General features: G+C 33.7%; 1 protein-coding gene and 1 pseudogene across 5 annotated transcripts; both read left to right on the top strand.

Moving 5' to 3' along the window:
• Positions 1-5,880: 5,880 nt before the first annotated feature.
• LOC110410878 (DNAse I-like superfamily protein) lies at positions 5,881-13,556 on the top strand. Its single transcript, XM_021420794.2, has 15 exons — positions 5,881-6,041; positions 6,133-6,511; positions 6,862-7,025; positions 7,773-7,838; positions 8,005-8,057; positions 8,784-8,865; positions 9,015-9,061; positions 9,538-9,613; positions 10,629-10,721; positions 10,852-10,884; positions 10,965-11,053; positions 11,148-12,267; positions 12,381-12,466; positions 12,978-13,062; positions 13,302-13,556. The coding sequence occupies exons 1-15, from the start codon at positions 5,952-5,954 to the stop codon at positions 13,380-13,382; spliced, it is 2,544 nt and encodes an 847-aa protein (XP_021276469.1). The 5' UTR covers positions 5,881-5,951; the 3' UTR covers positions 13,383-13,556.
• Positions 13,557-15,332: 1,776 nt separating this feature from the next.
• LOC110410714 (3-ketoacyl-CoA synthase 11 pseudogene) lies at positions 15,333-18,970 on the top strand (annotated as a pseudogene). Of its 4 annotated transcripts, none has more exons than XR_002444683.2 (3): positions 15,333-15,488; positions 15,687-17,554; positions 18,197-18,970. The product of XR_002444683.2 is annotated as a 3-ketoacyl-CoA synthase 11 pseudogene, transcript variant X4 (transcript). The 4 variants fall into 4 exon arrangements; XR_002444682.2 differs by having other exon boundaries at positions 17,778-18,970; XR_016350838.1 differs by lacking the exon at positions 18,197-18,970 and having other exon boundaries at positions 15,687-17,752.
• The last annotated feature ends 1,153 nt before the right edge of the window (positions 18,971-20,123 follow it).

Here is a 20,123-nt window from a genome sequence, read left to right as displayed (position 1 = left end):
TTAAAGGTTCCGAAAGAGCTAATATTTTACTATATTGAGGAATAAAATTTATAAAATTTATAATAGAGGATGTATTATTTTCTTTGAAGTCTCAAAAAAGTTTATTAAGTTTTAAAGATATTCATATAAATAGATATTATATTGAAACAACAAATGAAAGAGAGACTTAATACGTTTGTATTATATCTATTATCTTAAATAGGACGTGTGTGTTGAAAAAAAAAATTAATCGCTTTATTCTTTGGATTAAATTACACAAATATTAAAATAATTAAAACTCAAAGGAAATTAAAAATTTACTAATGATTTTAATGTTTGGTATAACTAGTTGGACCATTCTGGATCAATAATGATGTAAAAAAAATTATTAAACATTAATATGATTATTTATTGAAAAACCAAAAGATTTTTCAATCTGATAAAATACTTATGAGCTGCTTGCTCTCAAGGTAAATAAATTATAAGGCTATCATCAGTTAAAGTTGGGATTGAATTCCTTACGTTTTTGGAACGTATTCATGGTAATTTATATGGACCCATATATCCATCATGTGGACCATTTAGATATTTTATGGTTATAATTAATGCATCGATAAGATGGTTATATGTGTGTTTATTATCAACTCACAATTTGACATTTGCAAGATTACTTGTACAAATAATATGTTTGCAAGCATATATTTTTAATTATGTAATCAAGACAATTCGTCTTAACAATGCTGCTAAATTTACGTCTCAAGCTTTTAATAAATATTGTATGTCAATTGGAATAAATATTAAACAATTTGTTAATCATTTTTATACACAAAATGATTTAGCAGAATCCTTTATCAAACGCCTTAAATTGATTGTAAGACCATTAAGCCAATGAGTTATTATAAATTTTCTCTTATACAATTGATTTATGGTCAAGAACTAAATATTTCCAATCTAAGAATTTTTTGACGTGCGGTGTAAGTTCCAATTGCTCTACTACAACGCACAAAGATAGGTCTTCAAAGGAGGTTAGAAATATATATTAGATATGAATTTCTATTTATAATTACCTATCTAGAACTCTCAACAAGAGATTTATTCATTGCAAGGTTTGCTGATTGCCATTTTGATGAAACAAATTTTTCAATATTAAAGGGAGAAAATAAGTAGTTGGAAAAAGAAAAATTTTGGCATACATTATTATTATCTAATTTTGATCCTTACACAAATCAATGTGAATAAAAAGTACAAAAGATAATTTATTTACAAAATATAACAAATTAGTTGCCAGATGCATTTATTGACCAAAAAGAGTAACTAAATCTCATAAACCAGCTGCAAATGCTTCAATTAGAATTGATGTAGGACAATATACTATTGCTAATGAGTCTAAGACACGCTAGAAGCGTGGGAGACCAATCGATTTTAAAGATAAAAGTCCTCAAAAAAGAAAAAGAGCAAATATTCTAGATGGTCAAGAGAAGGAAATAAAAACTCTACAAGAGACCCCTGGCATAATTTCAGAAAAAATTCAGATATTTGAAATTAGTGAAAATGAAGAGACTCAATAGATTATGTCATGAAGGGAAAAAGGATAGAACCGAAATGAAATAAACGTTAACGATATTTTTGCGTACAATGTAACACTTAATATTGTGAAATAAAATGAGGATTTTGAACCTATATCTGTGAATAGTGTAGACATAGAAATATTAGTTAATGTGGAAAAACACGATCAAAGTAGAATTGAATTCACTTGTAAAATGTGAAGTTTTTGGATGTGTAATCTGTATACTAAATGGCATAAAACTAGTGGGACATAAATAAGTATTTGTACAAATATGAAATGAGAAAAATGAGATTATGAGATATAAAGTACGACTTGTCGTACACAGTTTAATCCAAGGATCTAGTATTGAAGATGAAAAGATATATTCCTTATGATGGATGCAATTATAATTTTGTAATAACTAGTCTGACAATATATGAGAAGATTGAAATGGTTTAATGAATGAAATTACAGCTTATTTATATGGCTCACTTGATAACGATATCTATATGAAAATTTTTAAATGATTTAAGTTGCTTGAAGTACAAAATTTGTATTCTTAAGAAATTTATTTGATTAAATTAAATTAAATCTATATATGGATTAAAACAATCTGGACGCATGTGGTATAATCGCCTTAGTGAATTTTTGTCAAAAGAAGGCTATAAAAATGATCTTATATGCCCATGTGTTTTTAAAAAATGATTCAAATATGAATTTATGATAATTGCAGTTTATATTGATAAACTAAGCATTATTGGAACTGATGAACAGTTATCAAAAGCCGTTGATTACTTAAAGAGAGAATTTGAGATGAATGACCTTGAAAAAATAAAGTTTTGTTTGAATCTTTAGATTAAACACTTTACAAATGAAATTTTTGTCCATCAATCTAATTATATAGCAAAAGTGCTAAAATAGTTTATATAAAGAAAACACATTTATCAATGGTTGTAAGGTCATTAGATGTGAAAAAAAGACCTTTTCCTACCTTGTAAAGATAATGAAAAACTTTTTGATCTTGAAGTACAGTATCTTATTGTAATTGGAGAACAAGTGCATCTTGTTAGCAACATACGACCTGATATATCATTTGCTATGAACTTATTAGCAAGATATAGTTCTTTTCCAACTCAAAGACATTGGAATGAAATTAAAAATATACTTTATTGATAAACTAAGCATTATTGGAATTGATAAATAGTAATCAACAGCCATTGATTACTTAAAGAGAGAATTTGAGATGAATGACCTTGAAAAAATAAAATTTTGTTTAAATCTTTAGATTGAACACTTTACAAATGAAATTTTTATCCATAAATCTAATTATATAGCAAAAATACAAAAATAATTTTGTATAGAGAAAACACATCTATTGAGCTCATCAATGGTTGTAAGGTCATTAGATGTGAAAAAAAGACCTTTTCCTACCTCCTAAAGATAATGAAGAACTTTTTGATATTAAAGTACAATATCTTATTGTAATTGGAGAGCAAATGCATCTTGTTAGCAACATACGACCTAATATATCATTTGCTGTGAACTTATTAGCAAGAAATAGTTCTTTTCCAACTCAAAGACATTGGAATGGAATTAAACATATACTTTGATATCTTCAAGGAACAATGGATATGAACTTATATTATTCAAATGCATTAAAATCATATTTAATTAGTTATGCAGATTCAATATTTATCTGATTGACACAAGGCTCAATCCCATACAAGTTCATTATTTACATATGGAAGTATGACTATTTCATGATATTCTATAAAACAAGCTATAGTTGCTATTTATTCTAACCACATAAAATTTTTAACTATTTATGAGGTAAGTTGTGAATGTATCTAGTTAAGATCTTTAACTCAATATATTCGAGAAATATGTGGCTTGTCAACTAAAAAGGAAATTCTAACAATATTATACGAGGATAATATTACTTGTATAGTATAGTTAAAGGAATATTATGCTAACGGTTATAGGACAAAACATATTTTGCCAAAATTCTTCTTCACTCATAATCTTCAAGAAAATGATGATATTAGTGCTCAACAAATTCGTTCAAATGATAATTTAGCAGATTTGTTTACTAAAGCCCTTCCTACTGCAACATTCGAAAAGTTGGTATAAAAAATTAGAATGTAGCATTTTAAAAATCTTAAATAATGCAGTTATTAAAGGAGTAAAATACACACGGTACTTCTTTTCTTTATCAAGGTTTTTCCTGTTGGGTTTTCCTTGATAAGGTTTTTAATAAGGTAGTATTTCAAAAGCGTATTCTTGAAAAAGAATTATGTACTCTTTTTCCTTTGCTCAAATTTTTTTCTTATGAGGGTTTTTCCTTGTAAAGTGTTAATGAGACATATTTTTAATATAATGAATATTCAAAGGGGACTATTATGAATATTTTTATGATGAGTTCTTTTTTAAATAGGTTTCATGCATAAGGCGTTTCTGACCATAGACTTTTTCATAATTTTAACTATTTTTAGTTAAGAGAATTAAAATTTAGATAAAATTACCTTTAATGAAATTGACCCATTTATTTGGCTCCGCGCTCCAACCCGAAACCTATTAATGGGTCAAGTATGTTTAGGTCTGCGTCTCAAACCGACTCATATTCTTTGAGCTTTCCTTGTTAGATTATTCATTTCTAGAGTATTTCTTACCAGAAAAAAAAAGTTTAAACATTTTGAGTGTTTTGAAATAATTTTTGATATACGAAGAAAATTTTTGAGCGTTTTGAGTATTTTGAGGCATTTCGGAGTGATTTTTTATATAAGAAGAAAAACCTTTGAATATTTGAGCATTTTTTAGCAAGTAGGTGTATTCGTTAATTATGTTGTTAAATGGAATATGATGTATCGTTTGAAATTGTTAATCTTGTTAAATGAAATTCAATAGTTTTGGTGGTTTTTGGGCATTGTGTGACTAATATTTTAGGCATTACGTAACTGACTTTGGACGTTGCGTGACTGACTTTAGTCATTGCGTGATTAGCTTTTAAGTATTGCGTAACTTGTTAGTAACATATTGCGTGACTAGTTAGTAAGGCATTGCGTGACTTAGGTATTACTTAAAAATCAGTCACGTAATGCTTAAAAACTCGCCATACAATGCTTATAACCAATCATGTAATGCCTAAAAACCAGTCACGCAGTGATTAAGTTATGCAATGCCTAAAAACCAGTCTCACAATATTTAAAAATTAGTCTAATTAATTTCAACTCCTTAACTTTAAGTTCTATGAATAAAAACCAGTCTCACAATATTTAAAAATTAATCTAATTAATTTCAACTCCTTAACTTTAAGTTCTATGAATAAAGCAATTAACTCAAGAACCTAAAACACATATTTTTTTTTGCTAAGCCATGAAATTGTGCATTTCATAAAAGATATGTTACAAAACTCCATAACCCTTCAAAGCAAGACAAAATATATCCATATCGAGATAACCTTGCTCACTCCCCTCATGCAAAAACAAAATATATTCCCTCTATAAAATATTCCTGAACAATTTTAACTTAAAATCTCATAAAAAATCAAAATCCCTAGCAAACATGCTTAACAATCATCTCAATCCCAAACATAATAAAACTGTGAACTACTAAAAAACCCATTAAACATGCTTTAACTATTCTTTCTCTTTGAACCCATCATCTTAACCAATTTAATCCAACTCATCAACATAGGCATCTCCATTGCAGCATATGTTTCGAAGTAAGTCATCATCAGAAAGCATCCAGTTACCATATTCATCATGTTACCTACAACCACTATAGAAGAGTAAAATCGTTGTTTATTACCCTTGAGAACTCTAAGATCCACTATCCACAGAAATAAAATAAAATAAGAAAGAGTTTAATGTTATCTCTGCTCTTTGAAGGATGAGATAAACAGTATTTGATCAGAGAGAGAAATCGATATTTAATTTTAAAATTTTTGTCTAAATGGATAAAGAAAATTGAAACTATTTTAATTTGTCTGAAATTATTTAAAGCACATTGTTATCAAGTCATGTTAAAAATTAGTTAAAAATAGTTAAAATTATAAAAAAAGATATTTTTGAATTGAAGGAAGGTCATTTTTTACTTTTTTTATAATTATCTATTTATTTATATCTAGATTTGATCTAAATTAGATTAGATTAGAATTTAATATATCTAATATATTTTCATATGATAAATCTTATCGAGATAAAAAAGATTATTTTCTTATAAATAAATTCTTTTAATTCATTTATAAATACACATTTTAATAAAATTATTTCCCTCTCTAAATATTTTCTTTTTTTTAATTATTCTTTCAAGGTAATCTTATTTGTCATATATTTTCATAACAAAATTTTAATTTTTTGTTTTCGACGTTCTTACAAAATGCCTTAGGCTCTGTTCCACTTCCACTTCACTGGAATTCTCACGCTCGATGTGGCGTCGTTCTTCTTCTCTTCGTCTAAAAATCCTTGCCGCGACCGCTATCGCCTACCCCGCCGTCATGTCCTCCTCCCGCCGTCCTGTACCTCCTCCATCACCTTCACAAATTACATTGCTCTGCATATTAAATCTCAAATTATATGCACTAACTTTCAGTCCTCTAACTTTAACAGTATCGAGGCGGCCGCAATCAGTGGTGCAGAGGCTTCTCGGACCGATCCAACAGCGGCGGAAGAGGCCAGCTAGTCACAGGAGACTCGCACTTAAACTCTGTTCGAGAAACGAACCTCGGCTTCCGTCGAGGAAATTTCTCGAATCAAAACTCTTTTCAGCCTCAGCAATTCGGTTGCAGCCCTAGGCGTCCGTCTCCTTACGACCAAAACCAGCAGCAGTTTAGTCAACCGCCTCCGTCTCATCCGTACAACCGTTATCAACGGCCACGCCAATGGTTTGATCAAAATCAAGCTGCTCGGCCCTTCCGGCCACGCAATTCCAAGCCCTGGGATTACCGGGAATGGGAGTACGCAAAAACTCCACCGCCTCCGCATTCTGGTAACTGACTTCACTGACTTTAATTTCCGTATGGCTTTTGTTACTTGCTGCAAAAAGAAAAGGAAAAGAATTGCAATGCTATTTAAAAATTAAAAACTAGAAATTTAACTTTTGAAAAGCAAAATTCGCTCTTTTACTTCTATATAAAACAATTAAGCCACTTGCTCATTTTCAAACAAGTGTCGTTTTTTTTTTCTATGATTTTCTTTTTTCCTTTTAGCAAAATCTTGAGGAAGCGAAAATGAAAATAGCAGAAAGTAAGTAGTAAAAGTAAAAACCAAATTGGGAGGTAGTCCATTTAATTGGTTTAACTTTAATGAAGTTTGTTGATGTGTATATATCATTTGCAGAGAGGTTTATTGTCCTTTCCTATAATATATTGGCGGATTACCTTTCTAGTACTCATCGGAATCTTTACTTTCATATACCTCACCATATGATGAATTGGGAGTGGAGAAAGAGGAACTTAATGTTTGAGCTTGGATTATGGTCAGCAGACATTATGTGTTTCCAGGTTATCCAATCGCTCTCTGTTACATTTGAAAACTTTAATGAAGTTTAAAGGTATGCGAATGAAATATAGACGCTGTGTAATTTCATTCTACCTTTTTCTTGAAAATAATATGATAGATAGAAGCTTTCTCTACCTATAATGTAAAGTTAGTACTTTCAGTTGGTAGCATCTCACTCAAAGTTATATTACTGCTTCAATAGTTCAATTTACTTTAGGTTTGTCAATAGTGACTCAATTGTGGACTGTTGCTATTAGTTTTTCCAGAAAAAGTAATCATGCTAGGATGTTTGTGCTTGGTTTATTTTCATGCTACTTTGGTGGAGATGGTTGTTTACATGTGGAGGCTCAGAGGCTCAGTATGTCTTGAGCAGCACAATGGGAGGTAGCCGTCTTCCCTACCATAAATCCAACCCCCTTCATTCCCAAGGTTTGAACTTATGACCGCCACATTAAAATTTTGTGTTTCCTGGGACTGTCAGGAGCTTAGATAAATTTTTCCTTATTCATCTTAAAATGAATACCATGCTGATAATCATGTCATCACAAGGCATTAGGCTATTGTTCTCCTTGCCTCTTTGGTATGATATAAACACATTCAAATTGGGCTCTCCCTGAGGTGATGATATACACGGTTTTCGCTTGAGTGATGATTTATATATAAGTGAGACTGTGTGTGTCTTTGTTTTGGTGGGTGGATGTGTTGTCTTCAGATTTGAAATAGTATGTTTCCTTTTACTATGATTTCAGGAGGTTGATAAATTTCATGACTTGGAGGAGCAGTTGAAGTACAGGGGATATAGTGGCATTTGGAAGGTTTGTTGTGTGTCTGAAGCTGTTTCCATCATTAGTATGTGCATCAGATTCGCTTCAGATTTGAAAAGCTATATTGTAGAAATTACATTTGATGCTTTTACTTGAAGAGCATGCAAACAACTTTTCCCTGGAGAACAGAATTCTGACTTATTTGGTCATTTGACAGATGCGAACTGGCAATGCTATTGATGGTTGTGCAATCTTTTGGCGAACATCAAGGTAATTGTACCTTCACCTTTTATCATTCTATAATGGTCATCAATAAGTGGTGAATTGCTACTTTTTTCTATTTGCTGCATGAGTCTTATCAATTATTTCAATTACCATCTTAAGCAGGAGGTTAGCTGTCCGCTTTACTGTTCAGCAGTTATGCATTTTGTCATTTTTAAGCTCCATGCTACAACTTTAATGTGCCTTTTAGTTGCTTGCTTTACTGGTTAGGGCACTGTCTATTAGGTATTCTTTTCCCTAGTAATGGTCATCGATCCACGTTGAGAGAACATTCTGAACCATATTTCTAAATTTATCCATCATTATTGTAAAAACAAGTGGCCACATTAGGAAAGCTATATCAAAGATGTTTGTTGCTGCAAACGTCCCTTAATGATTGGGTATTGGAAACTACATCAACATTTCCATTTATTTATACAGTCAACATTCCTTTCAATTTTACATTTTAAAGGAAGGATATCAATGTACTTTGATAGTTGTATTTGATTGCATGCATGATTACTTGCTATGTACCCAAGTTACAAGTCAAGGGTTTAATCGCTTGATTGGTGTTAAGCTGCCTGGGATTTCTCGGGCTTTTCCCAGTTTCAAGATTTTGAATTTATTTTTGTTGGAGTATTTATTGACTCCCTGTTGATGCTATCAACATGACCCCTCATCAAAAATTTCATTGGCACTGAAGTATATCGAATCATTTTACAATCTTCATATTAGGTTCAAGTTACTTCATGAAGAATATATGGAGTTCAACAAGCATGGACTTCGGGATAATGTTGCTCAGATATGTGTTCTTGAGGTATACTACACGTTCCTATTTCAATCTTGAGTGGAATTGCCAATCTATTAAGGGTTTCTTGATTGTGTTTCATCCCAACTTTCTTTGTTTTTATTGACATGATTATATACCATGCCTTGACTTCTATTTATTTACACTTTTCTATGTAGTTGTTGAGCCAACATACCCCTGAAAATTCAGCAGCTCCACTAAAAAGGTAACAAGAAATTTTATGGTTTATACTTGTTTAATGCTTTTCTCTCAAAATAAATTCAAAACATCCTGTAATGTTTTTTATTTATACTTGAGATCAAGTTTTTTCGTAAAGGTATGTTTTGAAAGAAGTATTTATATTCGAAGATATTATGTACTGAGTCCCAATGGGTACACCTCAGTGGTTAGGAATTTGAGATTCCAGCTTGGAGGTCTTGGGTTTGAATCTTGGGGAGGGACATGCTACTTCCTATTGTGTAGTTCAAGATCATATGCACTAGAAAAAATGATATTATGCACTGGAACGAAGAGTTAAAAGTCAGTTGCTGTGAGGACATCTTTTTTCTTCCATTTGGTACTTGTGCTTTCTCATTACAATATGCATTTGGTCCTTGCTTGCATTGAGTATTCTATTAGAAATTCACATTGAACTTTTTGATCATTTCAATTCCTAGTTAAATGATTAGCATTTATTTGCAGCTCAGGGAACAAAGTTGTCGTGTGTAACATTCATGTGCTATATAACCCAAGAAGAGGAGAAATTAAGCTTGGCCAGGTATTTGCTTTTCTGGACATTTCATTACTCAGTGGATGGATGTAACAGTTTGTTGCATTCTCTAGAGGTTTTTCCTTGTCACCCCCTCTGTGGAGGCCATGATTCCTGATTGCACCAGCTTCACCTAAGGATCAGTCTTGCTGCTTATTTGCTGGACTTTCACACTTCATCACAGTGCACCTTATAAAACCTGAGGTTAATCTGCCTCGAGGTGTTGTATTGCCATGTCAAATTCTTTCTTTCTGTGTGAGTTCAGATTTGATGAGTAGTTCTGCCTTGTGTGCATATAACTTATGTTGCTTTTGCTGAACCTCATCTTGCTTTTCGACTCTATATTTTAGATACCTTTGCCAATTCATGCAAAAGCCCAAAATCTGATGCAAATTGAAATGGTTTTGGACCCATCTTATGTTTCCTTACCTGCTGTAGATTTCATTACTTCATATTTTGACTTCCTAGCAGTCTCTCTCTCTCTCTCTCTCTCTCTCTCTGTGCTTTGCTGGTTTGCGTGATCAGCTGTGCTTAGTCTGGCGTGTTTATAAAATTTTTGGAAAAATTGATCCTGAACTGGTTTAGTAAGCAGACATTAGTATGCCTTGATTCAGTTAACCTAGAGGTACCTAAATTTTAAGAACTCTTTGGCATTGTTGTTTAACTTGGCACACCCACATACATGCAAAAATTTATCCTTGTCTTTTTCTTCCCTTCCCACCCTCCCCCCTGCACACAGATGCCATTTCTTCTTTCTCTTTGCTAATTTGGCCCTCAATTAATTTTAATGTCTGCCTGCTATTCTGGTTTGACCCTTTATTTTCCTAAAGCACCTGTATCAAACTCATATCTGACACATCAAAGTGGACATGGGTATGACTAATGAGGGTATGATGCTCTAATACAATTAAAATTTTAGGAAAAGGTGAACATACCCACATCCTACATTTCTACCTAAGTCTGAGCATGAGTTTATAATAGTAGTAGTTGTTCTAACCTTTGTACCTAAGTTTTCCTCAAACAGGTTAGGAGGCTCCTAGAAGGAGCTCATTCTGTTTCAAAGAGTTGGGATGATGCTCCCATAGTTCTTTGTGGGGATTTTAATTGCACTCCCAAGGTATTCACTTCTTTTACACCTTAAGCTTTAGTTAAGCACTATCCACATGGTTTGTGTCTGTTTTATATTTGTTCTTTACAGCATCTTCAACTTTGATAAGTTACAACATCAGATCTTATTTTTGTAACAGAGTCCATTGTACAACTTTATCTCAGAGAAAAAGGTAAATACATTTTAACTTTTTCTCTCTTTGTTTCGACGATGGATGGTCAAGTAAGATTGTGATTATATCATTTGAGGCAGTTGGATTTGTCAGGAGTAGATAGAGATAAGGTGTCAGGACAAGCTTCTGCCGAAATTCCTCTGCCAATGCCATATAATTCTAATTCCAGGTAAGGTTTGTACAAGTTTCTGTCTATGACACTCAAATGACTTTTCAGTGCACTCCTGATTGTTGAAGATGAAAAGCTTGCTAAAATATTACAGGGTTCAGTCTGGTGATAATTCAGTGCAAGTTCCTTCGACGGTAGATATCAAGGAGGTTGGTGTGGATAAGAATGATTCTCACTCTGACACACAGAAACAAAATAATCTAGACAGAAATATCAAAGATGCTCCTATAAACAACTTGTCTCAGTCCAATGAGACAATGCAGGATTTGTCAGATATGTCTTGCAACAATTTGCAGACGGAAGGCAATGGCAGTGCACAATATGGTGAAGTGACCACAGGACCTCACCAGAATGTGATTGATGTTGCAAAAGCTGAAACTGGATCAACATTCTTCATTTCAGATAATAGCTCAAAAAAAAGTTCAAGCTGTTGTCATAATGAAGTCAAATTTCCCATAGATGAGATGGATGATGATAAGCAAAGATTTTCTCTCACCAATTTTTCCTGTATTGAAAATGTATGCTCTGATGTGACCGAGATAGAGCATACAGGAATAGATATCACCATCCATTCTAATGAAGACACATGCATTGTGATGGATGATCATTCTAACAGGGTCAGAACTGACCCTGAGTTTTTGAATACCTCCAAGTCAACTGGGTCATTATGCCAGACTCATTCTCCTGATTCAGTTGAAGTTTCTCATCTTGGGATCTCAGGCAGTCGGTCATCCCGGTCAATTGCTAATGACAACAGTGTTAGTCCTTCAATTCCTTATCAAGTAGACTTCTCAGGTCTATCTGCTGGGATTGATATTGAAGTAGAAGAAAAAATGGATAAATTGTCTTTTGGAGAGCTTAGTAAAGCTATGATTGAAGGTGGAACCATTGTTGAAGACAATAATGCATTTGTAACTGCGTTGTATGGTAATGAAGATGTCAATCCAACAAACTCTGATCAATCAGTAACATCAGATTTGGATCATTCTTCCAAGGAATTTTTCAGTTCCCAAAACTCCCAATTTCCATTACCAAGTGATGAAATGCTGGACGATTTATCGCCTTCCTTGGATTCTGAAGGCGTTGAGGCTGAGCAGGCTACTTATGATCCATCAGTATGGAGCCCAATGGAAATAGCCATTGCAACTGGGAGTGAGGACTGCAATTTTCTAGAACACTCTCTGCAGCTTAAAAGCACATATACAGAAGTCAAGGTACATCAGTGTGGAGGTTTACTTTCTCAGTCTTTTCAGTTATTAGATATCTGGCAAGCATAATTACTATAAATGAATTCAAATTTGGAATTTTTTTTTCCACGCCTTTACAGGATTTTTCAGGGACAAGAGACTTAGATGGGGAGCCTCTTGTAACCAGCTACAACAGGCGTTTCTTGGGCACCGTTGATTACATATGGTAAGTAGTTGTAGTTGTCCTGCTTCTTAGATTTGAATATACTTGAGAGTCATCACAAAGAAGGCATATTCAAATGAAGTTGCAGCCTTCCTAATGTTTTTCCATGTAAAACTATGGACACATCTGACATGGACTTGGATCTAGTGTCTGAATGATATTTTAACCACCCTTCTCTGTTTCTTTTTGGCACATACAAAGTTCAATCAGGAGCTGAGGTCAAACCTTAGAACTTGCCCTCTTCCTACTTTATCTTCCTTCATTGTGGGATGGTATGAAAAGATATGTTATCCAAGCTATACACATTTTTTTTTCCTTGTACCACATTAATATGAGATCATTTCTTAATGGAGCTTTTCAAATGAGCCCTTATCTTACAATTCTCATGGTTTAATCTAGTCGATTAAAATAAGCCGCTAGCTTTTACTTTTATTTAAAAATGAATTTGGTTATAGTATTGTGTTTATGTGAGGGTTTGAATTAATTAAATCTTTTACACTGCTCTGACTTTCAGGCGTTCTGAAGGTCTCCAGACTGTCAGGGTGCTTGCTCCAATTCCGAAACATGCTATGCAATGGACACCAGGATTCCCAACAAAGGTATGATAGCAAAACCTAGTTTAAATAGAAGCTGTATTTCTCAACTTCTTTGGTATCAATAAATTCTGCAGTGCTTTTGGGAAATTATAAGAGTATTAAAATAAATAAGAATTGATAATGACTTTTAATAGAAATAAAAGAAAATATAAGATTTTTAGATTCAAATTTGATTGAAAATTTCTGATTTAATACGAGAAATGTGTAAATTACATATGCTTAAATTCTCCCCGTCTTTTCAGAAATGGGGTAGTGATCATATTGCACTGGCTTCAGAATTGGCATTCACAAAAGACTGTATCAATCAGGACCCAAAAAGTTAAAGTGGGTAGAAAGGTGTTTGTATTTGCGGTTTGTAACATTCAGTTTTGCCTCAATTTTTATCTCCTGTGTTATTGCTGTTTCTATTTGAATTTTGTTTATCTATTATAGTTGGATATATTAATTCATCAATCCTCAAATTTTAAATAAGAAAAACTGTTGCCAGATTTGTAGTATTTTGCATCATTGTATTCCTGTGATCTATAATGTAACTTGGTATACTTTTAGCCGCTAACGGCTGGCATTTATTTATTTTTCCTCAAAACCTTGTAAAATATGTGACCGCTATCCTGGGCATTCTTGGACGCAACAGCAAAGTTTAGAAAACATATGCCCGTAGATCTTGCTAGGACACTCGAATTAGTTTCAGCAACTCACAAGTGGAGCCCGCTGTTGGTGTTATTGTTAGCCAATTTGTATTAGCGGTTGCCATTTTTGTATTTAAAATTCAAATAATATGTTACTTTGTCTAGTTTAAATATTAATAATTTGAGGGAAAAGACGAGTTTAAGTGGGTTGAATATATTGAATAATGTTAGTTATTATATTAATACAATTTATTAAATGTGTCGAATATATATGTACTGAGGATCAACTGCATGTAACTTGAATAATCTTATATTTAAAATATAAGATCATAACATGACTAGAATTATACAAAATGGATATCCAAAATTATGAAAACTGGCATATTTGGCAAGATAATCTTCATTTCTTTTTGCTCATATTGATCTCAACATGCATGACTTTACCTGTGGATGTGGGTAATGACCAGGCTCTGCTGTTCCAATTGAGTCTCCAGGGCTGTCCATATTGCTTCTCTGCGGCATCATTATACTAGTTGGACCATATTTTGGGTTTCAAGGCAAGGCAAGGCAGGGCAGAGCCCAGTGCTGATGGTTTCTGATCCATCCACTTGTCGTGATAGATCTGTAATCTGTACGAAACGTGATGCATATGGATTTAGCTTGGCTGGGGACTTGAAAGGGCTGTGGCTCTGAAGTTTAGCAGTAAAAAAGCCAGACTGGTTTGCTTGGTTTGCACGTGACTCACAGAAATTGAAGCATCAAAAGTTACATAAAGGTTTGGACCCATTTATTTCTCTCTTTTACCTGGAAAAGACCCGAGGACCGATTCTGCCATTCACAATCACAACCCCAAACAGCCCGTTTTGAGGGACGTCGGGACAGCTTCATCTTTTTTCCATTTTATTTTTTGCTGCCCCTTCTCTTCTCTTCTTCCCCAAAGATTTACATACCGGCATGCTACATCTAAACCCCCAGTTTATTTTTCTCCTTTTATGATAATATGTAAAGTGGAGTGTAAATCATTAAAAGGATACCAACTTCTTCAAGCAACTGATTTTCTTTTCTCTTGTTTTGCTTTGATTATTTGTTTTTCTTGGCAGACTGAAAGGAGGATGGACGACATAGAATCGAACAGTACGTACTACATTCAGATGTAGCGGTGTTTTTGTCCAACGCTTGTAAAGGGACAAAAGAGGGGGGTTTTGGGTGTCATGTTGTTCGCCTTTTGGTAGTGGTCCTCCTCGAAGCACAATCGTGCTATGTTTTCAAACTTTGAGTGCTTCTACGGTTATCTGCTAATTTTTTTGCCGGAAGCAAATATTCACCCCATGCATTGTCATGTCCTTCGGGGAAAGGAGGACATAGACAACACATTTTTATAATTCCAAGTAAATATAAATTACAAAGGTTGCACATGCATTGCATGTGCTCTTAAGGCAATATGTACGTTTTAAAAATGAGTTGAAAAAGCCCGTCGCAAAAGATTTTTAACAACTTCTTGACGAACAAGAGCTTAAGGAGACCACAAGCTTCTGACGTGTCAAGATCAGAACAAAAAAAAAAAGCCAAGTTTCCAATTCAAACTGGACGAGCAAAGTTTAAGTCAAGCCTGTTGCCTATTTATTTACATTAAATTCCCATTTGGCCTCCGTATGAGTGCTGTCTAGGACTCGCAAGCAGCGCCTTTTCAGAAGGCAGTTTCAAATACTTCCTCCGCTCATTCATTCTCTTTCTCTAACTCTTCACTGTCTCTGAAGCTGTAAGGAGATCTTTTTCTCTCCTACTAATCCACATTGTAAGGTCAGTTTCTTCTTCTGGGTCTCCTCCCATTTTTCCTCTCATCTCTCTTCCTTTTTGGTTATTTTTATTTCACTTTTGGATCTCTTCTAGATTCCAAGAATCAGCAATGTTTATAGAATTTTTTTTTTATATGCATAGCTGTGAAGTCTTCTTTTAGTTTCTTTCTGATGAAGGGTCTTTTCTCTTTCATTTTTGCAGGGATTCCAATGCTGATAAGAGCTGCATTAGCTTAGTTTGTACCTCGAAGGACCTTTCTTGACAGTCTGAAATTTTAAATAAACCAGTTCCAATTCCATTATAATTCCTTTGCTGTTGAAAATCCAAGGAAAGCTTTACCCAACCTCAACTACCTTGTCTTTTGTTTGATTTCGACTTCATCATCAGAAATTCCTTCAAAATGCACTCTCCTCTTCACTACTGTTTCATCTAAATTTCTTATCTATAAACATTTGTTCATTTGTTTTACCAAAACAACCCACCAACAAAGAAAAAAAAATGTCTGAATCTAATCCAAGATTACCTTCTAACAAGCTTCCTGATTTCAAGCAATCTGTGAAACTGAAATACGTTAAACTTGGCTACCATTACCTGATAACTCATGGAATGTACATATTTTTAACCCCTCTTGTTATGGTCATTGCTGCACAACTCTCCACTTTCTCGCTTCAAGATCCCCACGATCTTTGGGACCATCTTCGTTTTAATCTAATTTCTGTGATCCTATGTTCCACCCTTCTCGTTTTCTTATCAACCCTTTATTTTCTTACTCGTCCTCGTCCTGTTTACCTTGTTGAGTTTTCATGTTACAAGCCAGATGATGCTAGGAAATGCACCAGGGAGATGTTCATCGAAAGGTCTGTTTCGACTGGTACATTCACAGAGGAAAATCTTGAGTTTCAAAGGAAAATTGTTGAGAGGTCTGGTCTTGGGGAGTCCACTTACCTCCCCGAAGCTGTTTTAACAATTCCTCCTTATCCATGCATGGCAGAGGCAAGGAAAGAAGCAGAAGCTGTGATGTTTGGCGCACTTGACCAGCTTTTTGAGAAAACATCTTTGAAACCTAAAGATGTTGGAATTTTAATTGTCAATTGCAGCTTGTTTAATCCAACACCTTCTTTATCTGCAATGGTAATTAATCATTACAAGCTTAGAGGGAATATTATTAGTTATAATCTAGGTGGGATGGGCTGTAGTGCTGGTTTGATATCCATTGATCTTGCCAAAGATCTTCTTCAAGCACATCCAAATTCCTATGCTTTGGTCGTTAGCATGGAAAACATTACTTTGAATTGGTATTTTGGGAATGAAAGGTCCATGCTTCTTTCCAATTGCTTGTTCCGGATGGGAGGGGCTGCAATTTTGCTTTCCAATAAAAGGTTTGATGGATGGCGGTCCAAGTATAGATTGGTCCATACTATTCGAACTCACAAAGGTGCAGATGATAAATGCTTCACTTGTGTTACTCAGAAAGAGGATTCTACCGGGAGGATTGGAGTTTCTTTGTCAAAGCATCTGATGACGGTTGCTGGGGATGCTCTGAAGATTAATATCACAACCCTTGGTCCTCTTGTTTTACCAATGTCTGAGCAGTTACTCTTCTTTGCCACTTTGGTTGCCAGGAAATTTTTCAAGATGAAGGTGAAGCCTTACATCCCAGATTTCAAATTGGCTTTTGAGCATTTCTGCATTCATGCTGGTGGAAGAGCTGTACTGGATGAGTTGGAGAAGAACTTGCAACTCTCAGATTGGCATATGGAACCTTCAAGAATGACACTGTATCGATTTGGTAACACTTCAAGCAGCTCTCTTTGGTATGAATTGGCTTATACAGAGGCCAAAGGGAGGATTAAGAAGGGAGACAGAACATGGCAAATAGCATTCGGTTCAGGGTTTAAGTGCAACAGTGCTGTTTGGAAGGCTCTGCGGACCATAAATCCAGCTAAGGATACAAGCCCATGGATGGATGAGATTCACCAATTCCCAGTGGATGTTCCAAAGGTTTCAGCAATCTAGAATCCATTTAACCATTTTGCTTTTCCAGCATTAGATTAGTGATTGCTCTTCAGGTAATAAACACCACTCGTCTCTGTTGTTTTATTGCAATTTCTTTCTGTAGGGACTAGTTAGTGATCGACTAGGATTTGCATTTAGTCTATCTTGTTTATTTGTTGAAAAGATAGCTGCAGTTAGGTCTTCTAGTCAATCTGCTTATGCTTCCAGTGTACATGGGTTGTCGTGATGGCTTGGACTAATGTTTCTCTGTCTATTCATGATTTTCTCATGTTTTAGATTTGATCATGTTCGACTGCTGATTAATTGGGCTAACTTTTCATTGGGTGGCAAAGTAACCAGTTCCGATGTGAATTGATAAAACAGAGTTGGCATTTCTACCAGACGGTTATTTGATTCTCATAACAGTGCAAATAATAGGCCAACCATAATGAGAAATCAACCCATCCATCCTGTCAATACTGATAAAAGTCATCACAAATCAGCAAATATACATAGAAATCAATCTTTCCAAGACTTTTGAGCTAACGATCAAGAGAGACCTAGTTATTAATCCTTAGGGCACTTGTTTGATAAGAGCCTTGTGAATGTGAGGGATGACACCAGGACCAGCTATGGTTCCTTTGATAAGGGTATCATGTTCTTCATCACCATAAACTGTTAACTGCAGATACCTTCACATGATTAATTACTTGCAGCAGTACCTGCCAACTCTACGACTTGTACACTCAGGTACTCCAAGATGGCAGAAGTGTGGACAGCTGCAGTTGCGCCAACTCTTCCATTTGCTTTGACCCTTCACCTGAGAAGACGATGAATCTGGCCAGCACTGAACTGCAGGACAAGTTACAAGGTCGAGCAATTAGGGAGAAAAGGCATCAGTGAATGGCGACAAATTTACCAATCGAATACATACAGGGAAAGAATTCGAAAACAATTAAGATTGTGGTCTTGGTTTTCATTAACAGTTTTTTTTTTAAAAATAATAATAATTTTATAGTATAACATTGTATAAAAAATAATAAGAACAATTATTATAAATAAAATATTATTTTATGTTGAACAATAATTATAACAAGTGAAGTATTATTTTATGTAAAATTATTAAAACAAGTGAAATATTATTTCATACAAAACAATTAGAGTAAGTGAACTGTTATTTTATTTTATACAGAATAATCACTTTATACGGATGATAGTGAAAATAACTTAGAATAAGTGACAGAATTCAAGAGTTATTTTTATCTTGAAAAGTTTTATAAAGTTTGATTTGGTGGTTCAGATATAGAGGTAATTAAGAAGTTTTTATTTTAACTTTTTTCTAAAGTACAAATAGTACAAGTGTTTTTCTCTTCTTCTCTTATTCTCTTGTACTTGTTTATGTATACCATTTTCTCTTAATTTATTCTTGTATAACTTTTTATGTATGTTTCTTCTTTATTATTTTTTTATTTGAGAATAAGTTTTATTATACTAAATTACTTCAATGGTTACATTATAAGTTTCTAATCATTATTCATTATATGCAATAAAATTATTATTTTAATATCTACATAATAAATTATAATAATAGTTACTTATATTAAAATTTTTTATAATAATATCATTCATTACTTACATTAAAACTTATTTTTGATTAACTGTTACAATTGATATTATATATAAATCTTCACAATTCATTCAAGAGAACTTTACTTTTTCCAAGTTACCTCATTCTTGCTCAACGTTTTTCTCTCTAAATTCTCTTATTAGCACTTTTCTATTTAGTACTTTTCAGCTTCACTCTAGCATTCACCTTCTCTACCTATTCTCAATTATTATTTTACTATTTATATATATTTTTCTATCTACCACGATATTGAATACAGTGGACATCAGTTACAAACTTGAGAGAGGAGTATGTCACACTATAGTTAAGGCGGCATGAACCTAATAGAGAACATTTCAAAAGCTAATACCCACCTTTTCATGGTGGTCATCCAGCCATCCTAGACTTCATTTGACGAGGCACTTTTCTGAGACCCACATATTAAAAGATGCAAACACTAGTCGCATCTACTTTCAAACTTTCCACCGGGTCCTAGAACTGGTGCGCAAGCAAAGCAACTTATTATTCTTTCAATTTGCTGCTAATACCCATTTCAAAGTCCAGTCTGAGTCGGGCCAAACCTATGGGCCTAGTAGTTAGTTAAGCTTATGGAAAGGTCTACCTAACGCCCGCGCCTATAGGGCTATTATTTTGTAGTAAATAGACTTTGATTATGCAAATTAATGAAAAGCAGAAGCATGCAAAAATGCAACATCCCATTAACTGTTTGACATTCAGATCATTGGGTTAAGCTCTTGGAACCAATGAGTCGTTGGGACTAGTTATAGCACTGCTTCTACTGTTGCGCTTCCATGTTTATCTAGAATCTTGAGTGAGTTTAGCTTTATCAAATTCAATTTTTTTTATTAAGAAAGAAGAATTTGAACTTAATTTTTTTAAGCATAACATATACATTTAACATTAAATCAAATGATTACATAAAAGTCACATTAGTTTGAATCAAAATTTTTAAATTTCTAGTATAAACAATAAAGGTTTAATCATATATCACTTTAACAAGTTACAAAATTCATTAA

Source organism: Theobroma umbraticum, unplaced genomic scaffold, assembly GCF_002168275.2.
Source record: "Theobroma umbraticum cultivar Fairchild unplaced genomic scaffold, ASM216827v3 scaffold_56.0, whole genome shotgun sequence".
In the NCBI taxonomy this organism is placed as follows: Eukaryota; Viridiplantae; Streptophyta; class Magnoliopsida; order Malvales; family Malvaceae; genus Theobroma; species Theobroma umbraticum.
Note: the sequence above shows the minus strand (reverse complement) of the source record. Positions and strands in the feature narration are given on the sequence as shown.

Bases quoted from the DNA above. Each gene is read 5' to 3' on its own strand.
- LOC110410878 (XM_021420794.2), top strand. From the start codon at position 5,952: ATGTGGCGTCGTTCTTCTTCTCTTCGTCTAAAAATCCTTGCCGCGACC. The intron at 6,512-6,861 runs GTAACTGACTTC...TATCATTTGCAG, and splicing joins TCCACCGCCTCCGCATTCTG to AGAGGTTTATTGTCCTTTCC. The intron at 10,885-10,964 runs GTAAATACATTT...CATTTGAGGCAG, and splicing joins ACTTTATCTCAGAGAAAAAG to TTGGATTTGTCAGGAGTAGA.